Below are 24,913 nucleotides of genomic sequence, written 5' to 3'. Positions count from 1 at the left end.
ATCTAAATAGTGCTGTTATTTAGGAGTTGAAGATTTGCTCATTTAGTACACACTCGCACATGTGTTCTAAGTCCTAAAAACCAAGTCATTAAACTAAGTTTCACCACACGTCAACACTGGATCGCTGTAAATAACACAACTATAATTAATGCAATCTACTGTGTTACATTTGTATCAATAATAGTCAAGCAGCAGCTACTCCGAGGTGGTGGGGAATTCAGCTTAGGGCCTCATAAAGGCTTGGGCCGGCCCTGACTATCAGGAGACTGTGATGGAAATAAAACTGCACCCCTTCCATCTGCATAAAAAAAAAAAACATGTAGAAAAAAAAAAAGATCCAAGGACAAATGAGAAATGAGACACAAATTGAAGAGAATAAATCTGTTCATTGTGAACTGGGCTAAGAAAAGAGGCCACTCACATGAGGCTCTAGGGCGCGAGTTATATCTCTGAAACATTTATTTGATCTATTTACAGACAGTACAGTCAACTGAACAGAGGAGAATTCATTTCTACTGTGACACAACTGAAATTTCACAAAACGACTACAACAACGACGGCGGCCGTTTCCACAACGTGGACTATGTACAAAAGTTAATACTTTTTAACTGAGCGTAAAAATGGAAAGGACGTGGGATAAATTAATGTTCTCTTGAGAAGAATAGCACAGATTAAAGTAACAGTAAAAACCTTTTTCTTGTTTAAAACTTGAAACAGTTCCGACTCGGTGCGTCCAATTCCTCGGCTAAAAACAAAACTGCTGGAATGTGGCAAGAAAGCAAGGAATATGGAAAAGATGAAGACAAGTTGTACATGTACTCCTGGGTGCAGATGTTTGTTTCTTCACAGAGCAAGCGTGAACTGTGTGTGTGTGTGTGTTTATTTATAGTCTATAGAGAAACAGAGGTGCAAACACAGAATGTCCTGTGTTTGATATGATAAACAACAGCTGAGCAATAAACGCTGTGTTCCTGCTTGTATTTATGGGCCCCGGGCCCCAGTGTGTCAGCGTGTGTGTGTGCGGTGAGCTCAAAAACATCATTAATGAGTTGTAAATAAACACACGACGATCCACTGGCAGGAGCAGCACTGTAGCCTCCATCACACACGACGGAAGAGAAGCAGACGTCATTTTAGCGTTTTACTAAACCACCTGCTGCATGGAAACCGACCTCCTGAGGGGGTTTACTTAAGTGACTGAATTCAAATCAAATTTTATTTGATTTTTAAATTGGATACCAATCTTATGAACATGATGAATGGAATTGGCTAAAGTGCATTGACAGATTCTGTACACAGGAGGGGTGGGAGTGGGGGGGGGGGTTGTTTGGCACTGGTCATCACCACTTTCATCCTGAGCTTGTCCGTTCGGTTCACGCCTCCAAAGACAAATCCACAGCAAGTCCTCTCGAGAGTTCACACAGATACACACCACGCGGGGAAATTCAAAAAAACTCTCTTCAAACCTCATGCATCCATTTTTCCTCTTCTCTCACTCTGTGTCACAGTACACGCTGGCACATGTTACAATATTAACAACTATACTGTATATCCACTGATATATCACTATATCCAATGATAAGTTATATGAACACTTGTTGTTTTTTTATTATTATTATTTTTGTTGTTGTATGGTATTTTTTTTACATTAGTTATTGTATATTTACACTATTTAGAAATATGTGACGTGGTGAAGTGAATGTTGTGGCACTGATGAGGCAACAGAGGAGATGTGGATGCATTCAGCCACAGACAGACGAGTGGCCCACAAGGATCTTCAGACTGACTTCAGGGGGGGGGTCGCTCTCCAAACCCACTTGCAGTCAGGTGAAGGGCAGAGGAGAAAGTTCAAAGGTTTCACACGGGAAAGGTACCTGAGCTCGGCCGACCGTCCTGCGCTTTCTGTTGGGGTCGGGGTTTGCAGGGAAGGGCTGAGGGAGTGACGTAGTTGAGGCTGGGACTGTTGATGTCCCCCTCTCCTACCAGAGTCAGATCAGACAGTGTGTCCTCCTCCGGCATCTGGACCGGTTCTCCCCTGCTAGACTGGGGGTGGATGGGGGAGACGGTGCCAGGGAACGGTGGGAGCGGTCTGGATTTCCTCCCCCGTCCGCTCTCAGTGCCCAGTGCAGAGTCCAAACTCTGGGACTGATGGCTCGCGCTGAGCAAGTGGGTGCCGCCACCGCCGCCGCCGCCGCCGCCGCCTCCTCCTCGGTCATTGACGTTTGTCTTATTGCCCCGGCGACCGCTGCTAGGGAAGCTGCCGTTGTTTGGGTGACGGGAATTAGGGGTGGAGCAACTGGGGTCGGGTTCATAGGGAGGAGGTGCAGCCTGGTTAGTTGCCACTGGCGACAGGCGCAGAAAGTCTGGAAGCTGCAGGTCGCTTTTGTTTAGCAGGCCTCTCTGGTCGTCTGCTCGGTTGCTCTGAGCTTTGGAAATGAGGTCGAAGAATTCTGCACGGACACACGGACACACATGAATAATCACACAAAACAACACGTTGAAAACGTTGATGGTCATTTAGTAAACATGCAGAGGAGGGTGTGCTTTTATCAGTTAGACAAGTCAAAGCTACATTCAGTGTGAGCGGAAGGCTACATGTAGCTAGCTAGCTTTGAAAGCATTTTGGTGCTGCTTCTGCATCAGTGCCAACAGGCAAAAGGGTTAGTGTGATCACAGCAGAGACAGAGAGAGAGAGAGAGAGGTTGTTCAGTCTTTACCTTCAGCTTCGTCTATATTAATCTTTTTCTGCTTTCTTTTTTCCGGAGCCTTGTGCGGAGAGACAGAGTGGTTGGGTAAGACCAGGCCTCTTGGGTCAGGGCCTTGCCTGGCCTTGCCATTTTCCCCACGGGGGTGGGCTGAACCTGTTTTCCCTGATGACCTGTCCTCCCCCTGAGGGCCACAAGGAGAGCGGAGCAGGGCGTTAGAGCCCTGGTGAGTCATGGCGGGCAAGTATGGGCACAGGCAATGGCAACACGTGGGAACTACTGCTACTAATGACAATGATGGAGACACTTTTTTTTTTTGGAGAGGGACAATTGAAATAAGATCGATAATGAGTTATGAAATGACTCGTATGATTAAAGCTGCAGTGCGTAACTTACAGTGACAATGAGCACTTTCCATTATACAGTTACAGCAGTTCTACTCGACTCAGTTTGGCATCACGCACGTCCATGACGTCATAGTATCTCCTCAATGTGGGCGGGGCCATAGCACAGCTTCACAAAACTGCTGCGACGCGTGTTTCATACGCGACAATGGAGGACATCGAGGTGACTCGGTCTGTGGACAGACCACAGCCCTTTACGCTCACTGTAACCCACTCGTAACACGGTCTGGTGGGTTTTTTTATTGTCCGGTGACGACACTCTCTGACCAATCAGTGGCCGGCAGTCTGTTGACGTCATCATTTTTCGTATCGGCTAAGCTCAATCGGGAAAACCTCACCAGAACACGTGCCAAAAAAAAGCAGCGGGTGCCAGGTACTATCACAAATGGAAAATGGAAAATAGAGCCGAGTCCAGTGAAGTCGAGCAGTGCTACAACTGTAGAATGGAAAAGCCCCACAACAGAGCATTTTCATTACTTTAGAGAGTCGAGTAGAACACTCCTGAAACTGTAAACAACGGGAGGAAGCTCTGTAACAATGTTTCTGTGTTGGCCCAACTTAATTGTCTAATATCATTTGCCAGAAACCAGAAGTCTGGTCCTGCAACTAATGATTTCTTTCATAATCCATGATTGTGTCATTTGATTTTTAATCGTTATTCAGTTTTTATTGATGATTTATTGATTAATTAGATGATGATTCATTCAGTGATCCAATAGCAATCGAGTAATCATTGCAGCCCTACACAAGTCTGTTGTGCAGCTCTCTCTCCTTTTATTTACAATACTACAAATGCACTCAGGGTGCACAGATTACAAATAATAATTAACTAATCTGACGATGGTTTGAATGCAGTGGACATTTGTTTATATTTAAAAGTTATGCACTACAGTTTTAATAATCAATGACATTTACTGCAAAAATGACCTGGTTTAACTTAGACATACATACAAAAGATAAGAGGGGTGTTTTTTTATTTAAATAACCATATACTAGGCATGACCAACATGTAGGCAAAGAAAAACACACACCACATCACCACAGAGAGAACTAACTACACACTAGAAGCCACGCTACTGCCCCTACGGTGGGGCAAAATGAATAAATGACCATTTCACAGGTGAAAACCAAATAACAACACATCCCAGAGATGTGAGAGCGCGACCACCACCACACCACCAACTGCATCTCTAACGAAGAGCCTTTGAGGATAGAGCGACCCAGCAGATGCGAGTCTGCAAGGCCGGGGGTTGTATCGTTGAACTTTTCCGGTCAGTCGTGTTTTTTTTGTTATGGAAGAAAGAGAACCAGCAAACCAGAGAGCAAAGACCATGATGCATTCGGCCACAGGCAGACCACAGTGACGGGGACATGAGGAACCGTTGTGAGTGTGACAAGGCTCTCGGCCCCCACAGCAAAAGTGCACAAATAGTCACACATAGCCAGAAACACACACATGGTAACACCTGAATCGTTTTGGGTTTTTTTTTTGAACACGTTGCAAACAGACATGGGTGACTGAGGACAGCAAGAGAGACACTTAGTAGCGTGACATCTTCAACCAGGACAGGAAGTGGAGACATTGGCTGGGTTATAGAACATTCCAGAGCAGGAAGAAAATAGGTAAAAAAAAAAGTCGGAGGACATCTTACTGTTGTCGACTGGTTTCTACTTGTCGAGGCTGAGAAGAGATTCTTAGAAGGACCGACTTTCTGTTTGTCCACTGAATGGAGAGAAAGCAGAATTTGCGAGTGTGATGCAAAAATAACGATAAAGGACACAAATACTGATACAAATACAAGAACAATGTTAAATGTTTTCAAAAACTGCTTGTTACCCTTACCCTTTCCAGGAGTGTGTTCTGCTGAATCTAACACCACACGCAGCCCGTCCAGGTTGGATATAGGAAGACCTAAATCTAAAGGTTCTGACTCCCCACTCTGCATCACACACACACACACACACACACACACACACACACACACACACACACTTAATACAATGGATTTTATTTTACCTTGGGAGAGCTGGGTCTATAATACACAATCTAGTGGTCAACGGTCTTTGTCAACAGGTGATTTTGAATGTGAACCAGGGACACAGTACTGTAAAGAGGGTACAGACTGTACCATACCATTTTACTCTGGTACCCCAAGGGAAGGGAACCAAAGAATGGGACAGTTGGGGATTATTTTCATAATCGATTAATGGAGTAATTGTTTGCTCCATAAAATATCAGAAAACTTGAAGATCAGTGTTTGTCAAACCTGGAAATGATGATATTCTCAAATCTCTTGTTTTTGTCTACCAGAGTTTTAATGATTTCTTTGTTATATGGAGCAAAGAAACAAAAGAAAATATCCACATATAAGGATTTGTCGTGAAAAAACCTTCAAACCGATGAATTGATTATCAAAATAGTTGACAGTTTACTTAGTAATCGATTAATAATCGATATATAATAATTAATAATGAATTAATCGAGTAATTGTTTCAGCTCTAACGGAAACCCAAATAAAATACCGCGCAGTACCGTTCCACTCAGTGGAAACACGGCTTCATGGAAAGATGATCAACCAATTAGACTGCAATCAAAAACTCATGAGCGAAAAGTAGTCTAAACGCAAACAGCGCCTTACAATAACCAAGACTTTAAACTGACAAAAATGACTGAATGACTTACGATGCGTGCTACCAGGTCAGAGAGGTGCAGGCCGTATTTGGCAACCACAGGCCTGAGGACTTCCGTCACTGGCTTGGTGGGTTTGGCTTTCAGGCCCACAGACCGGTTGATAGGGACTAAGTCGAGTCTGGAGAAGGAGAGAACAGAGTCAGCATTTTTTTCTCGTAGGTTTGTGTTACAGTAACCTGACAATTCAGAGTTGTGTGACCCTGTACGCTACTGTACCTGAAGAGTGTGCGTTTTTCTAGTCTGAGGTCCCGAGAGCATAATGTCATACAGTCTTGGTCCAAAACAAGTGGCTGATAACAAATAATAAAAAAAGAAAGAAAGAGCAAAACACCAAAGTTTGAAGTTAACTTCACAAGGACCAGAAAGAATGAAACTGCTGCTCTCTAAGTGATAAAAAAACACAACATTTATAGTTTTGAAATATGAAGTTTATGTGACTCGTGTGTTAAGAGGCAGCGCTTACAACCAAAATAATCATTTGAAAAGCATTAAAACTCTAAATAAGAGTTCCCTGTAGAGTCACACTGTAATGTCCTCATATATAAATAATGATTAGTGCAGTTTGAAGACAACTGTAATAAAAAAAAAAAACAATTTATGAAGAGAGAGAAACATGAACCAGATCTAATCCTGATTTTTCTGCTTCAGTGACTGTGGTTTAACGCGGCGTGAAATACCTTCTCCCCTCCAACCAGAAACAGGTCTATAGCTGCCAAGTTGATGCAGAGCTTCTCACAAAGGCCCAGGAGTAGGTCCCTGATGGACACGCCAGACCTCAGCGGCACGGGACAACATGAGCCGTCCGGCAAGCTTATGTTACACTGCCTCAAGGGGGCGCTGCCTCCCGCGCGCTCAGCTGACACTGTTACTGCACCTCGGGAAACATCACCCTGCGTGAAGGAAACAGAGACAAAGACGGTGTTAAAACAACGAGACAGATCATGGGACAAGCAGAAGAAATCAGACAATACTATAAATCAATCCATCAATTGGCCATGACGGTAAAGTCTAAAGTGATCGTGTGGTGATGTCACTCCCCGGGCTGACCTCATTCCTCACCGATCCTGCTGGCCCCAGCTCCAGACTGGCTCCCGATGACAAGGAACCCTGTGATTCACGCCGACCATTACTGCCAGAGAAATCTGAAAGATATTAAAGCCATGAGTGTCTCCATAACAGAGACAACAAGAGAGAGTGTTCCAAATTCCAAACATGGACTGGGTTCATTTTTCAAAACATCAAACCCTCTCACATGAATTAAATAGCAGGATTGCTTCCAGTGTTATTGAACATATGGCCGCTCATTGTGATTTCATTGTGTTTCACTGATTAAACCTCAGCTGCAGTTGCATGACGAATCATGTGCTGTGCGCTATTGAACCCTCGTGCAGTTGTTTTCACATAGAAGCTGTTTTCCACAGACTGAACTCATATAATGGCAAAAACTACTGACTGTAGTTGAAGTCAGCCAACTCCCGCTTCTTGGGGCCTTTGCCGAAGCTCCTGTTGCGGGACCAGGAGAAGAACATGCCTTTCCTCCGGTCCCCCGAGTCGTCCCTGCTGTCGTCATTCAAAGACCGACCAGATTTGCTCTTTTTGTCCTCCTGTAACACACAAAAGACAGGTGTGCGTGACGACTGTTGATCAGAACTGACACAAACAGACAATCCCCAAAATGAGTTGATTGTTGTTACCTTCTTGGGCGTAGAGAGGTTGGAGCGGTCGGAGCCGGTGGTGCTGTGCTTGGAGGTGGGACTGCTGGGGATGTGGTAAGGGTCAGGCAGAGGCCTGCCCTCCACCTCCGCCAGCATACACTCCTGGTACAGCAAAGACTTGAGGAAGCGGGTGTAGCTGTCAAACTTCATCAGGTTAAAGATCTAAAGGACAGGAAGGGACGAACGAATCAGGGGACTGGGAGATGCACGATATTGGACTTTTTGCCGATATCCGATATGCTGATACATCAGCCTGATGTACCCGACTGCAGAGGTCATTTAGTCACTCCTGACGTGTAATTAACATCATATTCTGCACGTCACAGCAGATATATATATATGTATTTTGCACATTTATATTATAGTCCACCATAATCTGACATAAATAAACTATACCACAAGATCTTGATCGTGTGTGTGTGTGTGTGTGTGTTCGATTTGTAAAAACACTGTGGGTGTCAGTACAGATACCTGGCCAACCTTGTGACTCTTATCAGAGTTGGAACATCTGAGCTCAGATGGTGAAATCAATAGAGCTTTTCAGGAACATCCCCCCAGAAGGCATTCACATCCCCGATGCTAGACAGCAGGCTCAGATGAAGAGTAGACCTTATGCTCTTTGAGAACACAGTGCTGTAATACTAGTACATTTGGCACATTTGACTCTCTAAGAGTCTTCTCATGTCCCGCTCATAAGGAAGTTTCGAATCATCTCATCCCTACTTAAATGCTCCCATAAAGACTTCTGTTACCCCTCGACTACTCCGTTCATCGAAGGATTGTCCAAGACAATCCAGATTCTTCTTGCGTGTCGTTCCATGCTGGTGAAATGACCTACCGAGCGCTACCAGAACATCTTCAAGACGCTTTTGGAAGAGCCAGCTCTCCCAAAAGCATCTTCTGTCCTAGCACTTAGCTTACGACCTCTCCTTCTGCACTTGGATCCACTCTTGCACTCTCACTCTCTGTCAGTCCACCGTTCCTATCTAATGGATTTCTTTCCAAGACTTCTTCTGTGTAGCTTATTCCTCTTTTGTAAGTCTGCTAAATACTTCAATGTAAATGGGGTTGGTGTGTGTATTCGGTGCAATCCCCCACCTGCAGTTGCTGCTCCTTGAACATGTCAGGTCGGGGAGCGTTGAGGATGTCATCGGCGAGCTGAGCCTGACTGTCTATGTTGACCGGTGTCGTGGCTTTACTGGACAGGAAGCTGTTATAGATCTCCCTGGCACGCTGAGAGAGCTGCAGGGTGATGGAGAGGTTGTTCAGTTCAAATAAAACATGATGAGACAGAGGGGGGGGGGGGGGGGGGAACTCAGATGAGGAAATGGGAGCGGGATAAATGTTCACAGATTGAGCTCATTATTGTTAGATGCTTGCAATTGGAGATGCATTCTGTGGCCAAGTAATGTCTTGCACGTGTTACCTGCTTCTTGTCATTCTCCGGGATGTGGCTGAAGAACTCACAGGCCTGCCAAAACAGGATATTCTCCTCGCTGAACTCCTTCTTTAAGAACTCCTGTCGTGAGAGGGAAACACACTTTCACTAACATATTCTTTTTTTTATTCATTTTTGTTGCCTTTTGTCAGTGTTTGAAGAGAATATAGATGTAAATGCACTATAATTAAACTTCCTGTAAAGAAATTGACATTTTCACTATTTTAGCAGCAGTTTAACGGCATAGTGAACACAAACATTGTACAGTGGCAGAGCTTTTCTGTGTGATTTTGTATCCAGGGAAGACACATGTTCAAGACAAAGACACCTCAGCTAACAAGCAGTAGGTGCTGAGGATTTTCATACCATTACAGTGTTATGCTAAACAGGCCAGCTGACAGTCCTGCCTGTGCCCGGGACGAGATATTCTGACACTAGTCGGAAATAAATTAATATTTACCATTTAAAAACAGGGCTGATACTGTATTCTGTCTCCTCCTCCTCCTCCTCCTCCTCTTCCTCCTTCCCTCTTCTCTCTTAATATCTTCTCCCCTTCTCCCCATGCTCTCCTCCTCTCTGCTCCATACTGTCTTTTCTTACTGTCTGACACGTTGTGTCAGTGGCCAAACCATTTTTGTGTTTGGGGTGGGGGTGTTCTCGACCTCTATTTCAAGGACAATTCTACACATTCTTTCCACAAATAGGCCTATTTTGAACAATTATTATTTAAATGGTTGGAGGGCCCACTTCTGGCCCCCCCCCTACCATGGGCAGGCCAGGACAATTGACCCGTTTGTCTCCCCCCCCATTGGCGGTGTGACGCTCAATATGTATCCAGTCTAGTCATCACGCCATATTTTTAGACACAGCTAAAAGGTCTTGATCAGATTACTGGAGAGAAACAGTTTTCAGTCTTTATTCTACATTTATATATTTGTTTCACAGGATGTCAGCCACTGCTTTACAGGGACTGCAAGTACAGCTGTTCACATGTGTACGTGTCATAGATGCGTCCTGTGACCACATGTGATCAGATCTGGCTTCACCTGCAGTGCACTGTTACATATATAGAAAAAAAAAGGTTCAATGACTGACCAGAAGAGATCATGAAAATCACACATAGAGAGAGATTTGGGAGGAGCTGAGTGAATTAAAGCTCTACTCATGCTGCTGCAACATGAAATAAGATTTTAACCATTAGAATAAAATAAATAATGAGTTAGCAGTGTTCTTGGCGGTTGTTGTAACTAAATCAACATGTGGTTGCTGGGAAGTGTAAAACGAATCACCTGAGGACATGCATTAGAAGTGTCCAAAAAATGATATGGCACACTTCACAGTTCAAACGTGGCTTTTGTAGGTTTTCTTGTCATGTGACAGTGTTGCCAACACTGTCTGGCACAAACAAACAAACACGGTTGTTATGTTGCCGCACAGAGGCAAACCTGGGGTTATTGTTGACTCCGCAACGAGATAAAAGTCATGTGCTGTTTGACATACCGAGAAGTAGCGGACTCCCACTGGATCCTGCAGCAGCCTCTCGAAGCAGACGGCCCAGCTGGCCACTCTCCTCTCTGTGTGGCGCCGGTGGCTCTGGACACTGGGCAGGCTGGCGTTACTGTTCAGACTGTTGTCGCTGCTGCAGCCCTGCAGCTCCACGCTGTTCAGCTCTGTTCACACACACACATCCACACAATCTCAAACAGCTGTACAGTAGAAGGGATCTTCATATATATATATATATATATATATATATATATATATATGTATATTTATATGAATATAATCTATATATATCTGTACCTGAATTCTTTTTTGCAAATAAAACAATACTTTAACTATTCAAAGTTGTTGTGCATGAATGATCAGAAGCTGTAAACACAGCTAATGCACCTAAATAAAGCTTTGTGACAGACAAGCAGGAAGACAGCGGCACACAAAAAAGGTGAGTAACTACAGTAAAGGAGCCCCAGGGCTGCTGAACTAACAACTGAGCGTCTAAATCCAGACAAAACTAATGTGCAGAGAAGACGCAAGGGGCCTCAGTGGGAAGGGGCTGGTTTTAACATCTAAGCTCATCTGTTTAAAATCATTGACAAAGATCAGCCTAAGATTCTTGACAAAGGGATGGCTATAACAGGCTAGTTGATGTTATCAAGACCCAGTTTTAACAAATATAGTGATTTCTGTCTTCGTTTCATTAAGACTAAGAAAATTCTACTGATTGAGACTTTGGTTTTAATGTCAGGGGCTTGTGGGTATAAATAGAAGAGGGCCTCAAAATTGTGGGACCCCACATCCTAGTGGGGTTGCTGCCTTGGAGCATTCCAACATGGACAAAGTTCTCAAACTTTTTATTCCAAGTACCACCTGAGAAATTATTGAGCTCTTGAAGTAACACTGTTATCACCAACATCAAAATACAGTGGTGTAAAAAGGCCGAGCAATGTCAGCTACAGGCAGATTTATTCCCAATAAGATCATTTGCTCTCTCATCATCCTCATCTTCCTCACATATACTTCACACACTGGTTTAGTGAAATTAGATTAAGATGGAGAGAGAGATAAGGTGAAAAATGTATATATTAGTTTCATTTTCTACACACTCCGGTCAAACTTCCTCAGCTCCACTGTGATCACACACCCTGGTATATACAGCAGAACAGTATTTCTGTATTTTCCTCCAAGTACCACCAGAGGGGGCTTGTGTGTACCACTGTTGCTACACGTACTACACTTTGAGAACCCTGGTTGTAAATAAACTCAAGGAGCAGAATCCTGTCCTGCCGACAGCTTAAATCCTGTGTGATTAACAAAGTCACACTCCGTGGGTAATTACAGTGATTTCTGCTTTCGTACGACTTCCTTCTGCGTAATGTTATCAATGACAGGACATCGTTCATCACCGTTGCTATCTATAACATCCTGGCTGGTTACTATCTATAACATCCACTCCTCAGACTCCAACTTGAGCCACTACAAAAAAGGTGATCTGCTAGTGTGAATGAGAGGCAAACATTTATGCAAGTCTTCTCTGAGCCATGTTTCCTGTTCAGTGTCACAGGAACTGGAGTCTTGTCACCTGTCACACAGACGGATCACGTCACATCATGACATCCATACCAAGCTATGTGGTGGGACGTACATGTTTTTGCTTTTCTAATTCAATAAAACCCAGATCAATGGCATAATCATAATGTGTGTTGTTTACAATCCTCAAAAGAAGCTGGATTTTTACATCGTTAGACGTCCCATCATCTGCAGTGAACGGTAAATATAAATACGACTTTCAACTATTTTTTCCCTCCAACAGCCTCTTACTATAAGTGATCTGCCTGAAACAAGATTCATGAGAGATTTGAGTATTTATGTGTGGGCGGGGCTACATCATTTCACTCCACATTTAGGATTTGGTAACATTTGAATCAATTGAATGGTGTGGTTTTATCTTATCCACTTTACATGCCATTTTCCATGCAAATGCATTACTTCAGACTTGTTGCGTGGGAAGAGCAACATGTGAGTGCAGTAACACTTAACACCATCAAGCCTTTCTTTACTGTGTAATTTATTTAGTCATGAATATATAAACGTTACAGAGATGTGTGCGTTTGATTTAAGGGGACCTATCCACAGAAAAATAAAAGGGAATTTCCATCGTTATGTTTTCATAACTGTTTAATAACTTTGAGCCACTAAATATGCAAATAGCTTTGGCTTCTCTTTGGATATTTAATTTACATGTCTCACACTATATTGTAATGGAGAACCAACCAAATGGCAACGCCAATACACACAGGGTCAGCTAATCTAATCTACAACCTGCAGGTGGTCGCTACACAATCCACCTCTATCTTGAGATCTGGGGACTCGAGATCCTTAACTTTGCCTAAAAGCTGCTTTTACTTTGCTGAAGAATCTCCAGAGCTTTCGCCTCACCTGGGTAGAGCTGCTAAGAGCCTGTGTGGTGCCAGAGAGGCAGAAATCTGAGGTGAATTCAGGCCCCTCAATCCAAACTCGGCCCATCAGGACGTCTCACATCAACACACACTCGGCTGAACACTCATTCCAGGACACGACATAAACACTCACTCACTCACAGCTGAAAGCATTATGGAGAGGAAGAGAGAGGAGAACCAGAGACCGCAGAGACAGTTGGGGCTTAATGTACATTGTGTACAGACAGACAGACAGACAGACAGACAGACAGACAGACACACACACACACTTTCAGGGAGGTACAGTAATATAAGCACACACAGGCATCAAGACCATGATGACATCAGCTCCAGGCTGAAGGCCACAGTTGTTCCATGGAGCAACTGCATGTGTGGCATCCTTGGCTGTACTTGACAATAATGCAGAGTTGAGTGAGGTGAGAAATAAAAACACCACAGCACACACACACACATACACACACCCACCCACACACATATTGAAATATTGATGAGGACCTTGTTAAAGGCCACAACAGGGACGATAATGAGCCTGTGGCCCTCACACAGCTACAATCAAACAAACACACACACACAGCTAATTCTAGACCGACAAAAAATCAACAGACCGTCAATGGGCAGACATTCGTCAAATTCAGTGACCGATCATAACTGGTGGTTGCAATATGGTATGACGTTAAATGTGATTTAAAACAATCTTTTTATCGTAGACTCTAAGTACAGTGTTCAAAATCTGTACACAATAGCCTTCAATATGAGAATAAAAGGAATGTTGACACAGAGTTCAACTTCATGCATCACAATCAATAACTTCTTCAAATGAAGAGACTATAATATGCAAAGAGACACCAGGAATTCCCAGTAACTTTTTGTGGGAAGCACAGCTTTCGCCCAATGAAGACAACTGTCATCATCAAGAGTTTGATTTTGGGGTTGAAACTATTACTCGATTATTACTCGATTACTAAATTAATCGGCAACTATTTTGACCATTGATTAATCGGTCCGGCTTGAGTGTTTTAAAGGAATTAAAACAAGTTTTCTGATTTTTCAGCTCCTTAAATGTGAAAATGTTTATATATTTTATAATATTAACAGTGACATCATTACAACTGAACAGTTTTTGTTTTCTGGACAAAACAAAGACATTTGAGAACATCATCCTTTCTAGGTTTGAGAAACACTGACCAACATTTTATGGACGATTACTCGATTAAATCGAGGAAATCATCGACAGATTAATCGATTATGAAAATAATCGCAATAGTTGCAGCCTATTTGATTGATTTGTCACACTTTTGAGGATTTCTCTTTTTATTTCTCTCTAGAACTGTGTTGCTCCTTTAATTCCTTTAATTTTCAATTCATAATTTACCCTTGACTGAGTATGTTTGCCACCATGTGCTGTGCTGTATGCATCCTCTACTACACTGCATTAGTCACTGTGTTATCAGATTTATGAAGAGGCAACATAGTTTATAGAAATACAAAAAAATCTTACATGCTACTTTATACCACTACATTATAAACTGAAATCAAGCTTCAAGCTCTTTTAATGTTGAAGGTATGAGAAAACAAAATCTTTATATATTTATATTTGATTCATTTAAATAAATGAATAAATGAGGTTACAGTTTGCACAACCACCTCATCACGTGACATTCAGGAAGGAGAGCCAGCTTTCCACAGACACATGGTGTGAACTGTTCACACTTCTAAACGAGAGCTGATTGCTGTCGTGTTTGCTGTTGATCCTTTTGTCCTGGCTTCTCACCTCCTCTCCTCCTTTTATCAGCCGTCCACAGTAAACTGTGTCTTTCATGTGCACCTAATGAGGTGTTAAAACACCATTTCTAATCGACTTAGGGCTCGTTCACACGAGAAAGAGTTTAGGGAGAATCTGCAAAAGTCTTTTATCCACAAAGAACCGGCATCTTGGCCCTAAGACCACGTCCAGACGTAAACGGCACGAAGCGTAAACCAATCTTTTTCTTTGCCGTTCTCACAAAAGTCCCCCGTTAAGACGACAGAAGTGTAAGTGAACTGTAAGTCAAGAAGTGAGATCCATCTAACTGTATTTACAATCACTGATCCGTTTTGTTTATTCAAGTTAAAATAAGTGTTGTTTTCTCCTCTCTTTATTTTACGATTCAACACTTTTTTTCACCCCCTTTTTGTGTGAATTCTCTAAAGACATGACGTGTTCTCGTGACATCTAGGGTTTTTTCAGACTGACTTTAGTGACTTTTCATTGACACTGTCATCGTTTTCCTAAAGTTTTGAGTTTTGAGATTTTCCCACTCTGGGAAGCGTTTTCCAAAAATCCTGTTTCAGTTCCTAAAACGCTGTCTCCGTGTGGACGGAACGACTCTCTGACAAAAAAATAATGCATATTCACCTAAAGCCGTATGGACGATAAACCTTATAAATGTAGAGGGTGCTTTGTCAAATATGCTGAAAAACAGTGGCATTTAAAAATGGCAATAACACAAAAAACAGAATAGGTATTACTGATGCCAATAAATATTGTTATATTTCTTCATGTAAATTTAATTTGGCTTATTGTATGCTTATAGCATGACATATAAAAGGAATGCTATAAAATCATTAACAATATGGCAACAATTACACGACTATTAGTCATGAGCTAAATTCCTTAATCGTGACATTAAAACTCCAAATGTGGTACAAAACAGCAGATATATAGATGCCATGTTACCAGACACACACTTGTGTTATTTGAAGGACTGCGTTGGAACAATGTGTGATATTTCTGCGATGAATGCAGGCCCACTTCATACTGGAGTTTGTGCCAGGCTTTGAGAGAGAACACACATGTTTTTTTTTTAAACTTATATATTATATTTTATAACCTTTTTGACACAACGACGTCTGTGTTAACGCACACAACACCACAACTCTGCCAAAACATCGCCACCATTAATCCAATGTGCGTAGTTATGAGCACAAGTTCTGACAATGTTTAACACATTCTGTAAATATCTCTATCACAAACACACTCGTTATCAATTAATAAAAGCAAAATGTCAGGCTGACCTATAAATGGCTCGCCACTACACTACTAAGTGCTCCTGTGCAGCTATTACAGAATTTGGGGCTATCTTTAGATTGCAGTTTATCGTCAGCAGAACGCAAGCAGAGGTGAGGCAGAAGTTGAACAGGTCAAACCAGATTTCCTTCTTTTTAAGTGACTTTAATGATTGCATCGCACATTAGTGTAGTCCACTGTAAGCTTGAACGTGACCAGGAGAAGTGAGCCGAGACAACAATGCCAAACATACTTTTAAGTTGAACAAATTAGGAAGTGGTGGGACTGAATTTACAGTGGTCAAAAGGTAAAGTACGTGGTAGGTCTACTCACCTCCATCGGAGACTGCGGCCGACTGCAAAAAAGCACAGAGAGACATGGATTAGGATCAATCATCACCCACATCAGACACATTCAGACAAGCTGGGACATGACATGAGGGCGAAGAGGCAGCTGTCCTGGCACGTTCTTTTGGCCACATGGAGACGGAGACTGAGTGACTGGTGTTTCTCACAGGTCCTGGCCAATTATCTCTCTCTCTCTCTCTCTCTCACACACACACACTTTCACATCATAACACAGGGAGGTTAGTGCATTCATTGTCTTGTGTGTGGGTGGGATCATCTGTTAACTGACTGCGCTTGCTCTGCAAGAAAACCTCCTCCTAGGGGTGGAGATTACTGCTCTGTATGTGTGCACACACATGTGTGTGTGTGTGTGTGTGTGTGTGTGTCACACATTCCCTCAGGTTATTTTTCATTACACAAACACATGTTTAAATGAAACTTGGTTTGGACTTGAATCACATTTTCCTTACAAACACACACACACACACACACACACGCACATATCCCAGACATGCTGAGCTGGGATGAGATCATTCAACACAGACATCAGTAATGCAGCTAACTCTGGAACATAGTTGAAACACTCTGTGACTCAGACAGAGAGAAAGGAAAAGAGTAGACAAAAGGAAGGAGACAATAAAAAGAAGAAGAAACAAACCAGAAAGAGACAAAATCAAAGACAGGGCAGTTTGTCATATGAAAGAAAGAAGAAGGAAAAAGAGAAAGGAGAGTTTGGCGCAAGGTTGTAATAGTTTGAGTTAGTTTTAAAGGAATAGTTCACTGGGGGAAAGACGTAAAACTGGGTCATCTATGTAGTAGAAATGTGAAATAAATAATATTTTCAAGAAATGATGTGGCAAAACCATCGGAGGTCAGTTCACAAAACAAAGAAGGAAGACAGAAATACTACCACTATTCTAGTAATACAAAGCTAAATGTACATTGGTGAATATTTCTTTAATTCGTTTTTAGAGCGACACAATAATGAATGTTATGTTTAACCTGCACAGCCTGTGTCCCACATTGTAAACCCAAAAGGATTATATATGAAATACATCTGCAAAGACGAAAACTAAGCACATTTTCGATACAATTTTAGTTTCATAAACACACAATTCAGTGTCAGATATCGTTGTTTTTTTTTTTTTAACTTCAGTTTTTATTTATTTTTTTCGTTAACTATAATAACCTTGGTCTTTACTGGCTGATGTTAGACCAGCTCTCTCAGTGACCTTTGATAATGACTTCATGACCACTCATCTCATTTAAGAAAGGTTTTGTATAGAAGACGACAGATGTGCTGTGATGTTGCTTTACAAGTTGAAGTTCTATTTTAAAACACAAATAAGTGAACAGGGCAATTTGGAGCAGCTGTGGATGAGGGGGAGAGGAAGTCATCTTCCAGTTGAAAGGTCAGGGATTCAATCCCCGGCACCCCTCGCCATCACACCGATGTGATCTTGGGCAACACGGCGGCTGTGTCAGCTGTATGGAAGTGGGTATGACAATAACTAAGTTAATCACCTACTTAGATAACTGTTTTTTACAAATAATTAAAACAGACTTGCTGATTTTTCAGCTTCTTAAATCATTAAAACTGAATAAATTTGACTTGTGGTCAAAACAAAGACATAAAAGAACATTTTAATTTTGAGGTTTTGGGGAGTCACAGATCAATGTTTTCAACATTTTATGGACGGAACAAGAAATCGAGATAATAATCAACAAATGAATTGATTGTGAAAATAATCTTTAGTTGCATACGCTGAAGATGCAATTTATAAATGTGTAAACTGTAGTGTGACGCTCTTTGAGCGATCCTTACAACTACAAAAGCACGTTTACTATTTAAATACAATTGTTAGTGAACCGACACATAAGGATCTCCTACTGTAGATGACTCAGTGTTTCTGTGAGATCATAATCATCTGTGAATGATGTTCCTGAGAGCTCGTGTAGTTTCTTCCTCATTTCGGCTTACTGAATGTCACCTGTTAGTGTTTTGGCAATCAAAATGAAGAAGAGCCAAACCGACCGATGTCCTGATGAAAACGCCCGACAGGAAATGATACATTATGATATTACATTCAGATTAAACACTGAGCAGAAGCAGCAGCAGCAGCAGCAGCAGCAGCAGCAGGAGCAGCAGGAGCAGCAGCAGGGTGTTCACACCCCATTCTTTTATCCTCACAGATGTTGGGTTACTAATAGAGAGGGAAGGGCTACCGCTCATGAAAATCCTCCAAAATAATATAATTGTATAAAAAATATTATATACTGTGTCCAAAAAAAATGAGAACCACTAACCCTAAGTTAAAATAGCTTTATTCCCGCAGGGAAAGACAACTGTGGAAATATATAACAGGGTGGAGTTTTAAGAGGGCATGTGAGTGAAAACTGCCAACAGCGATATTACTAAAAGTGAAGCCAATGCTCGAGATAGAACCTTCTACTCTCATGAACTTAAGTTTCCTTCGCTGAAACACTTAACTGTAAAATGTAGATATGCCACATCCATACCACTACATTTTCATTTGAAAACGGCATTTTCTGTGTCTACATTTTCTGGTTCTCCAAATCAGAAGTAAATTGTGTCCATACTATCTTCTGAAAACGACATCCAATGTCTACGTCAAAATTGAAAACCTCCCCAAACTCGGCAAACTTGTGCTTCAAATATGGGAAACCATTCTGAGTCCTGTCCCTCTTTGGATCCACAAACCTTTCTCAGGTTTGTATGAACTACATACAATGCCAATATTGTCTTATTTATTTCAAAGTGGGTTACTTTAAATGTCATTAATTTCCCACAAACAACAAAAGGACAAGGTCTACATAATTATTTTAGTAAGTACTTTTTTTCTCTCCACTTTTTAAGAACAACTACAACTTTTTGTAGTTCTTAAATTTCATAAATGCAACAATCTGCATAAAAAACATGATACATTTTATCTTTATGATAGGTTTTGCCACTCTACATACAATTTATTCAGGTGGAAAGGGAACAAAAACGGATCTTTTCATACTAAAGTTTGCAGGCCCCGAAACATGACAATGGTTTTCCATAAACACGGCATTGCTTTGCAAGGGCAGCCCATGGCCAAGAGGAAAGGACTTGGACTTGTAACTGGAGGGTCACCGGTTCAAATCACCGAACAAGGGCTGGGGTGCCTCTGAGCAAAGCAACCAATCCCCAATTGCTAATAACTAATTCTAATTCTAAGAAAGAAATGACTTCATCCACATGAAACCCCCCCAAAACAACTTGAGACGCTGCTGTACATATGTCAGGTGACTTGGCAATGTTGTCGATGTGGAGCGCACCCATAACGCAAGTGCACTGTGTACAAAAAAATAAATTAAGATGAGCACAGTCATGTGTAAAACTTTGAGCCTTGGAAGTCTTTAAAGCTCCTGTGTGGAATTCTGAGTATTTACCAGACACACAGAGGAAGAAGTCTTCTGATGTTTGTTCATATGGTGTTTTGGTGAGTTACCTGCTGTAAACATTGTAAATAAGATCACCAGGGGGTCCCCAGTAGTGTGTGGAGAAAAAAATCCTTTTAATTTAATCTAATAAAACCAAATAATAAACTTATTTGGTCTTATTTTGGAGTTAAAGATTGCTCACTTAGTCGGCCCCAAAATGAAATTCTGCTTAAAGGCTTGGGCCAGCCCCGGTGTTAATAATACAGATTTCCTCCAGGAAACTTGGGAGCTGTGGGTTGAAGGCAACAGCAGCAGCTGCTGTTTGCACATGCAGGCACATATGCATAGTAGCTCTTCAGGGAGCACTTGATTTCACATTCGAAAGAAGAATCAAACATCATTAAAATTAAAATACGATAGTGAAGTCCTACGAAACGTCCGGATTTACTTTCAATAGTCGGATCCACTTCAGAAACCTTTCATTGGCCATTTTCAGCCAGAGTGAGTGCAACTTTATGGAGCACATGAATTGTACTGTGTCTTCAGTCGTGACATAAAACGAGGCACTCGCACAGACATGAAAACAAAACACTGCTACACTGAGTGAGAGGGAGAGAGTTGTGTGTGGAGCTGATATATTTAATCAACACACTGAGAACTTGTTTGACAATGGTTTGAATGTAGCAGACATTTGTTTTGATTTAAATGCATCTTTAAACTTCTCTGTTAGTAAGTGTTTACGTGTTAACACTGTCTTTCACATGACAGTCATGTTGATGTATATATATATAAAATATACAATATACAAATAAAGATGCTGTCATGTCATGGCTGAGCTTTGATGCACACACAATGTACAGTACATGTAAGTAAATTGACCTCTTGACACAGCATATGTTCTGATCTGATTCATGTGCATCTAGGCCATCTCCTCACTTGAGCCAGTCTGTCTGAGCCACATGGCACAGCAGGCATAATCACTGGGATCAGCTATCTCAGACTGTTGCTGGAAGAGGAGCGGTTGGCACCAGTTTTTGATTTGACTTTATAGCAACTGATCGTGGGTGAACCTTCTCCAAAGGCTACCTGAGCTACCTGAGTCACCTGAGCCTCACACTGATTCAAATCCCAAACATCTCCTGCATGTTTTCTGTCCCCGGTGTCTGGTGTGTATTTCACATGTGTTACAATATGATATGTGTATTACATGGGTTGCTTCCAGTATGAATACATATGGCCAACATCTGTTAGAGATATGTCTTTTGTTTGTAGGCTACATTCTTTGGCGGATACATATGCACGCGTGTGTGCTCAGCTCTAATGTGATCACTTCCAGGCATACTTGGTGGTGGAGAGGCTTGGCCCCTCATTGAGGCCCCACGTCCCCCTCTCCTCTCTTTTTGCGACTCTAACTTCCGTCTAGACTATTCTCCGACTCACTCCTTTAGTTTGTTCTTTTTTCTCTCCTCCCCAATCATCCTTCGTTTGCCACCTTTTCTCCACTTCTCCTTCTCGCTACCTCCTTCCTCAAACCTTCCCTCTGTGATTCCAGTTGTTGTTATTCCTCCTCCTCCTCCTCCTCCTCCTCCTCCTCCTCCTCTCCTGGCAGATCCAGGTCATTCCTTACAGGCCACAGGGAATGATTGGGGTTTTCCAAACTTTCCCTCAATTCCTCGCCCTGACCTCATATTCACATTCAGCTGGAAAATGTAACCGCCTTGATAATATAGAATCATAGTATCAGATACATCACGCGCAGCATGCAACAGAGTCCTGCGCCTTCAGAAACCCTCATGTGCGCTACTTTCAGATTCCATGATTTCAAACTTAACAAGTTCTTAACAACCACAGCAATACGGGCAATATAAACTAGAGCTGAAACGATTAATCGATTACTAAATTAATCGACAACTATTTTGATAATCGATTAATCGGTTTGAAGCTTTTTTCATGATTAAAACAAGATTTCTGATTGTTTAAGCTTCTTAAATATGAATATTTTCTTAATTTCTTTGCTCTGGATAACAAATGAATCATTAAAAGTCAATCATTTTGGTTTGTGGACAAAACAAGACATCATCATTTCCAGGTTTGACGAACACCGATCAATATCTTTTATGGTTTTCTGATATTTTATGGACCAAACGATTCATCGATTAATCGAGAAAATAATCGACAGATTAATCGATTATGAAAATAATCGTTAGTTGCAGCTCTAATATAAACGAACGGCCACATCACAGCGTCGGCACCAATCATACAGTACATATAATATATATAAGATCAACATAGAAAAGTGTCACAGTGGTGTCAAAGCCTGACGGCTATGGTTTCCACATAAGTGGAGAAGTTACAAAAGAAAGAATAAGTGTTTCCAAGCAAACCCTCAGGGCGCGTAGCAAAGAATAAAGCTGCGCAAAGCTGTAGCTAATGATTTCTTCTTATCAGTGAACATGTCAACACACGCACGCATGTTTTTTTGCCATTTGTTCAGTTTGAGATGAGGCCTGAAAAGTGTAATAACGTTTGAATCCACAGGCCTCCTAAGCTGCGGAGGACTTTTGAGGGCAGACACTTTGACAGTGACACAAAACAGCAGTTATTACAAGTGACAACTCTAATGATACAGACTGGTTGTCTTCGTTCAATTATTTGCATTTCTATTGCACTCGCACGCACGCCATGAGGAGAAAGCCTGGCGGGGATGATTTTCCACCGCTGTTACTGCAGTGATACTATTTTTACACATGAGAGAAACACAATTATGATATGGATTCCTTCAGAGCAGTGATTAAATATAATACCTTACAGTTCAAGATGAATTTTTCCTTGTTCTCTGGGAGACAAACTAGACCCTCCCCCCTACCCCCCCTGTAATTATCACACTCTGAGAAGCTCTAAGAAAATGTTATGCTTAATAAATGACTCACACAACTGTTGATGGTGTGATCAACTACACAACTACACAATTGTACATGTTATTATATTAGATAATATCTTATCTACTGCCCATTTTCATTTACTGGTGTATCTTGAAGGAGATCTCGGAATGGCCAGAGAATGAATAATTTCTGTCAGGATGATTATTTTGGTGGTGTGGGAAGTGCAGTGCTCAGAGCAGTGAAAACAGTGGAAGTGTTGTGGACATTTCTACACTGAGGACACATTACTGCAACACCCACTTTAACTAAAGATAAGAGGGCTGAATCACATGTCTGCACAATAGCCGTGGACAAAATTGGTCGGAATTAAAAAGGCCAGGTTCATTCTTCATACGCACTCAACCCTTGTTGGTATTTGTGGCTCATTATAGTTTCTGGAAATTGTGGAGAAATCTGATTTGCAGCAGCAAAAATTAATTATGGACATGGACAAGCACAAAAAAAGTGTCCTACTTGATTATGTGCAGTTTAAATAACCAGATTTTCTGTCTGCAGGTCAAAACATGTTCAATGATGTACATCCTACTCCTTTCAGCTCCCTAAACACAAATTGTCACCTTGAAACCACATGCCAGCTCTGTTTACACTGGGTTTGTGTATATGTGTGTGTGTAGGGAGTGGTTGGTCACTGTGTGAACGGGTCCCTAGGGCTTTATTAGCCGTGACTAGTGGGAGAGGGATGGCTTACATCATCTGTTATGAAGCCTGGTGAGCGTCAGGTTCAAACTCTGCCTAAACACGGGTGCACAATTTACAGTCCATCATTCTCACTGTCATCACAGTATCAATTGTTAGAGCAATGAAAGTCTTCTCGACCTCAAGTTTGCAATATATCCCCTGTAAGGTATGTGTGCTTGTATGTGTTACCTCTTAAGGACCTTTCCTGGCATCAACACTGACCTTGTCAGGACCAGTAGTCCTCATGGAGACCAAAACCTGGTCATAATGAGGCAGAAAATACTTTCTGAGGAAAAGGTTATGGTTAATGTCAGGGATAACACTTTGTTTAGGGTGTCTGTCCAAATTAGTGGAAGTTAGCTGTGCAAACCTGTGTGTGTGTGTGTTGAGCTTCTGCTCTTGTGTTTTGTAGAATGTGACACAGAGCAGTCAGTAACATGTAACACATCAAGTAAAATATGTCTATCTATGGGAGAAACAGTTTGGGATAACACATGCATTCACACACACACACAAAGACAACACTGTTTATACCAGATGAACCTATTCCCGGCTGCTCCATCACTGAAGCTGTAACTGCCACCTTATATAAGGAATAAGCATCCACTCTTTTATTAGCGTGTTAGTGAAAGAGACTGAAGCGGGGGGGGGGGGGCATCTTGTCGGTCTGCTCAAGTGCCTGTAAGCACTGGCACGGCGACAGGAGGCCACACCTATAACTGAACAACTCACACACACACAACACGACACGCGCTGTCCTTAAAAGGTGACTTAGAATTCACAACACAGATTTCCCGACTGCACGCGGGCAAACACTCTGGAACACACTCACTTTCAACCGAGGAGGAAGCTGCCTCAGTGCGTGCATGCCTGCGTGTTTACTTTTGAATATGAGGTGAATAGTGGCTGCCATTGAGAGGAGCAGTCAGACCTGCCAGGATTGGAAAACCATTAAAACCTTGCTTAGCTTTAGCACGTCTGAACGGTGAGAGGGAAGGATGAGGTGAATTAAGCTGGTTAGAAAAAAAGATTCCAAAAGTCAGACGAGGTTCTGCAGGAGTGAGGACCAGACCCAAACTTTGTAAATTTATTCTTATCTTATTCGTATTCTTTTAACTTTGTAATTTTATTCTTAGGTTTATTCTTACTTATTATTATAGTTTTTAACTTTGTAATTTAAAAAAAATAAAATTGCTGCTATAATATTCGTTTGCTGCTATAATATTCGTTACCTTTGTACACTGGAGCGCTGTGACGAAAGAATTTCCCGCAAGGGATTAATAAAGTATATTCTATTCTATTCTATTCTATTCTAAACCACGCATTTAATAAAAAACATGTCAAATCCTCTGTGACCATCTCTGGAATTCTGGGATAAAGAATCAATATCGACTAAAAAAAAAAAAGGAATGCAGATAACGTTCACTCCTGAACAATGGAGCCACACAGGAGAGGTGACTCAGAGGCTGAGCGACTGATGAATGTCTCTCACTTGGCTCACACCCTTAGACTCACGACTGTCAGGCAGACAGAGCTGGGAACCAGATGTAAACAGCAG

General features: G+C 41.8%; 1 protein-coding gene across 3 annotated transcripts in view; it reads right to left on the bottom strand.

The window, feature by feature from the left end:
* Window positions 1-428: 428 nt before the first annotated feature.
* The window catches only part of rgs12b (regulator of G protein signaling 12b), a 49,097-nt gene continuing 24,612 nt past the window's right edge, over window positions 429-24,913 (bottom strand). Inside the window, exons 6-19 of one of the 3 annotated variants that reach the window (XM_058639931.1) lie at window positions 16,293-16,314; window positions 10,455-10,624; window positions 8,943-9,035; window positions 8,615-8,758; window positions 7,496-7,678; window positions 7,255-7,405; window positions 6,849-6,943; window positions 6,479-6,691; window positions 6,018-6,091; window positions 5,793-5,919; window positions 4,953-5,049; window positions 4,762-4,832; window positions 2,718-2,889; window positions 429-2,450 (exon numbers count right to left, since the gene is read on the bottom strand). In XM_058639931.1, the coding sequence (XP_058495914.1) occupies window positions 1,858-2,450; window positions 2,718-2,889; window positions 4,762-4,832; window positions 4,953-5,049; window positions 5,793-5,919; window positions 6,018-6,091; window positions 6,479-6,691; window positions 6,849-6,943; window positions 7,255-7,405; window positions 7,496-7,678; window positions 8,615-8,758; window positions 8,943-9,035; window positions 10,455-10,624; window positions 16,293-16,314 (2,205 nt within the window). In that variant the 3' untranslated portion in view covers window positions 429-1,857. The remainder of the gene's footprint in view (window positions 2,451-2,717; window positions 2,890-4,761; window positions 4,833-4,952; window positions 5,050-5,792; window positions 5,920-6,017; window positions 6,092-6,478; window positions 6,692-6,848; window positions 6,944-7,254; window positions 7,406-7,495; window positions 7,679-8,614; window positions 8,759-8,942; window positions 9,036-10,454; window positions 10,625-16,292; window positions 16,315-24,913) is intronic. The other 2 variants (XM_058639932.1, XM_058639933.1) reach the window with 2 other exon arrangements.

This window comes from Solea solea, chromosome 10 (assembly GCF_958295425.1).
Source record: "Solea solea chromosome 10, fSolSol10.1, whole genome shotgun sequence".
NCBI lineage: Eukaryota > Metazoa > Chordata > Actinopteri > Pleuronectiformes > Soleidae > Solea > Solea solea.
The sequence above is the reverse complement of the archived record's forward strand: the minus strand, read 5'-3'. Positions and strand labels throughout refer to the sequence as shown.